The sequence below is a fragment of the Zerene cesonia genome, unplaced genomic scaffold, assembly GCF_012273895.1.
Source record: "Zerene cesonia ecotype Mississippi unplaced genomic scaffold, Zerene_cesonia_1.1 Zces_u003, whole genome shotgun sequence".
Classification (NCBI taxonomy): Eukaryota; Metazoa; Arthropoda; class Insecta; order Lepidoptera; family Pieridae; genus Zerene; species Zerene cesonia.
The window spans coordinates 761,698-765,387 of NW_024045133.1; the positions used below are offsets into that span (position 1 = coordinate 761,698).

Sequence of the window (3,690 nt, forward strand, 5' to 3'; positions counted from 1 at the left end):
GGGAAGTGGGAGAAAAACGGGTGTGAGTTACATACATACAAACATACAAGTGAAGCTAATAAAAGCGTGTTAAAAATCCTCAGTACTAAGTATATAGAGGTGCAATAATCACTCACTAGTGCTGCTGCAAAACAACCACATGATGAGCTTCATTGCAGGCGGCATGTGAAAAAATGTGAAAAAAGTTGTTGTTCCGTTTCAAAGTTTTTTTATCTGTTTTTCTAATGTAACACCGCCAAAAATGATCTAATTCAACACGCGCTTTGGAACACTCCTATCGACTTATGATCGCCTGGTACTTTGAATATATATGTAGTGCTTTAGACAAATTAAATCCGGGACGTCTTTATTTTCTTTTTAATTATAAAAAAAAATAAGGAAAATACAACGAAACTAATTAAAACTAAACCGTCTTCAAATTGTCACTACTAGACCTTACTTAGGATTTGGGAAACCTCTACCTCTAACGAAATCTGTCAAAAAAGTTTTCAATCTCAAAAAGTTAAACTGTATCTTGTAACCGACGCCAAAGGAAGGCTGTTATAAGTTTGACGTGTCCGTTTGTCTGTATGTGACATCATAACTCCCGAACGGATGCAGTGATTTCAATTTAGTTTTTTTTTTTAATAATCAATGCATCGTTTCGTTGCAGGCACGCGTGCCACTATTGCGACAAGCGCTTCGCAACAAAATGGTGTATGGTGGACCATATAGACTGGGATCATTTGAAACAGATCAAATACCGGTGCAGCGTGTGTTTCAAGGTAACAAGTTTTTTTTTATGTCATAGCGGGCAACTGAGCTGGTGGTTCGCCTGATGGTAAGCGATCACCACCGCCCATGAACATTCGCAAAGGTAGAGGCATCTACGAATGTGCTGCCCGCTTTTATGGGATAAGGGAAAAGGTAAGGATTAAAGACTTAAAGGCCTCCGGCTCCCCCACTCACCGTACGAAACACAGTGTCAAGCCACTATTTCACGCCGGTTTGCTGTGGGGGTGTGGTACTTCCCCGGTGCGAGCTGGCCCAATTCGTGCCGAAGCGTGCTCGACTACCACAAAATTTATAATAGTTGGAATTATACGTAAATAATGTTATATGTATTAGTGTATAAATACACAAAATAAATTTTCATGGTACAAACTTTTATTCCCTATTTTATGCCCTTCGGGGTAGAAATTGTCAACTTCCTTCCTTAGCGGATGTCTACGTCATAACATCTATCCGCATGCCAAATTTCATCCCGATCCGTCCAGTGGTTTGGGCTGTGCGTTGATAGAGCCCTATGTCAGTCAGTCACATTTGAGTTATAAATGTTTAGTTATTGTTATATGTGTTGCTAACTGAAACCCGTGGCGTCACTCGCGTGGTACACGGGCCCAGGTTGTTTTTGTGTTTTTGTTGTTGTTGTTGTTTGTTTGAATGCACTAATCTCAGAAACTACTGGTCCGACTTGAAAAATTCTATATATGTACCACGCGCGAAGCCAGTGCGGACCGCTAGTATTAGTCTAAAAATTTAAAATACTATGCCCTTAATGATGTGATTCTGTCGTTACAGCCGTTCAAAACAGCGAAGATAATGGTCGCCCATATGAACAACATACACGAGGGGAAAAATAAGAAAGAGCTAGAGGAAGAGCACCTGTGCGAGATCTGTGGTAAATCTTATAAAGTGAGTGTCTATTAGCGTACTAGCCCGTGCCCGCGGCTTCGTTCGCGATCGTATTGTGAATATTCACCATTCACGAATCCACGTGATGAAAGACAAAAAGATAATTAAAACCGGCCCAGCTGTTTAGGAGTTTAGTCATACACACACATAGAAGAAATATAATACTGATAAATTGGTCACATTAAGTACAATTTCACTTAATAAAGTCCGCAATGCGTAAGGTCTGCAATCGACCTTACGCCTCACCAAATATCCATGTGCGGTGGTAGCGCTTACCATCAGCCGACCACCGACCCACCAGCTGCATTGCCAACGGTAACACAAAAAGAAAAATTTGATCATAAATTATCAACTAAAGCCTTATTATATTACATACTAGACGTTCGCCCCGGCTCCGCCCGGGTATCTAGATTCCTGTTTTACCCAACTCAGCTAGCAGTAGTTTTAGTGTGATTGACGGACAATCATCCAAATAAACTTTCAAATTTATAATATACTAGCTGCGCCCCGCGATTTCACCCGCGTAAGTCCCTATCCCGTCGGCTTATCGGGATAAAAAGTTGCCTATATGGTATTCCAGTTGTCCAGCTGTCTACGTACCAAATTTCATTGCAATCGCTTCAATAGTTTTTGCGTGAAAGAGCAACAAACACACACACACATCCTTACAAACTTTCGCATTTATAATATTAGCAGGAGTAGGATAGCAGGAAGTGTGATTAGTGTGAAGTGAAGAAAAAAAATATGTTTTTAAATTGAGAAGTTTTGAAAGAATAGAAAAAAATTGACCACGAGGCAGGATTCGAACCTATTTTTTCAAAATTTCTCATTTATAAAGCATTTCAATGCTATAAAACTAAAAATTAAATTTAACAAAGGTCGCGTTCCATCGATACAATATTGTAATCATTGAAATAATGTTTCGTATTGGTTGTGATGGTTCTTAATCATCTCAATAGATGGCGTGGGGTGCCCCTTAGGCACATGAAACCGAAAGAGTAGAAGAAATTCGATTACTGTGGCGGGATCACGGGTGGCCGAGAGGCTAGGCGTTGCTACGGTTAGGCAAGAAACGCAGGTTCGAATCCTGCCTCGTGATCAAATTTTTTTCTATTCTTTCAAAATTTCTCATTTATAAAGCACTAGCTTTCCGCCCGCGGCTTCAGGCGTGGAATTCGGTTATATCGCTTTCATCTCCCTATTTCAACTCCTTCTACCATTTTTTTCGCGATAAAAATTATCCTATGTCCTTTCCCATGTTCAGTTCTACCTTCATACCAAATTACAAAAAAAATGGTTCAGTGGTTTAGGCGTGAAAGCGTAACAGACAGACAGACAGACAGAGTTACTTTCGCATTTATAATATTAGTAGGGATAGTAGGGATTTCAATGCTATAAAACTAAAAATTAAATGTTTTTAAATTACCCAGTAACTGCATTTTAAAGACTGGCAAATAACAATTCCGCAGACTGAGAAACGTCTCAAGGGCCACGTGTGGGCGATGCACACGAAACGATCCAACACGAAGAGCTTCAAATGCAGCCTGTGCCCCGCCACGTTCACCTGGCAGACGTCGATATACAAACACATGCGTATGATGCACGATAATAAGCGGAAGGTGCGTATTGCGAGCGATAATAACCCGTATCTACTGTGGCAGAAGGTTCTTAATAGCAATCTGTTTGTCTCCTAATAATAACCTGTGTATCCTGTCACTTCAATCTGTCTTACACCCGCAACCGTACATCATACAATTTTTTGTTTTTGTTTGAACCACAGATAATAATATTTTTCATTTTTTTTTTATGTCAACAGCAGCCACGGGCCATACCAACTAAGAAAGAAGAGCCATACGTCGAAATAGAACTGACAAACCCTATGCCATATTTTCAACAGAATATAAATCTTAACCCCAGCCTACAGCCAATAAATATAGTGCAAAATATCGGTTAATTAAATGGTTTTAAAGCTGGTTAATGACTGATGCCATATTTTAAATAAATGAATTTTACATG

At 39.7% G+C, this 3,690-nt stretch overlaps 1 protein-coding gene across 1 annotated transcript in view; it reads left to right on the plus strand.

Moving 5' to 3' along the window:
- The window catches only part of LOC119838440 (zinc finger protein 676-like), a 14,482-nt gene extending 10,792 nt beyond the window's left edge, over window positions 1-3,690 (plus strand). The window contains exons 11-14 of the mRNA XM_038364387.1: window positions 653-764; window positions 1,561-1,674; window positions 3,144-3,293; window positions 3,491-3,690. Coding sequence (XP_038220315.1) covers window positions 653-764; window positions 1,561-1,674; window positions 3,144-3,293; window positions 3,491-3,628 — 514 coding nt within the window. The 3' untranslated portion in view covers window positions 3,629-3,690. The remainder of the gene's footprint in view (window positions 1-652; window positions 765-1,560; window positions 1,675-3,143; window positions 3,294-3,490) is intronic.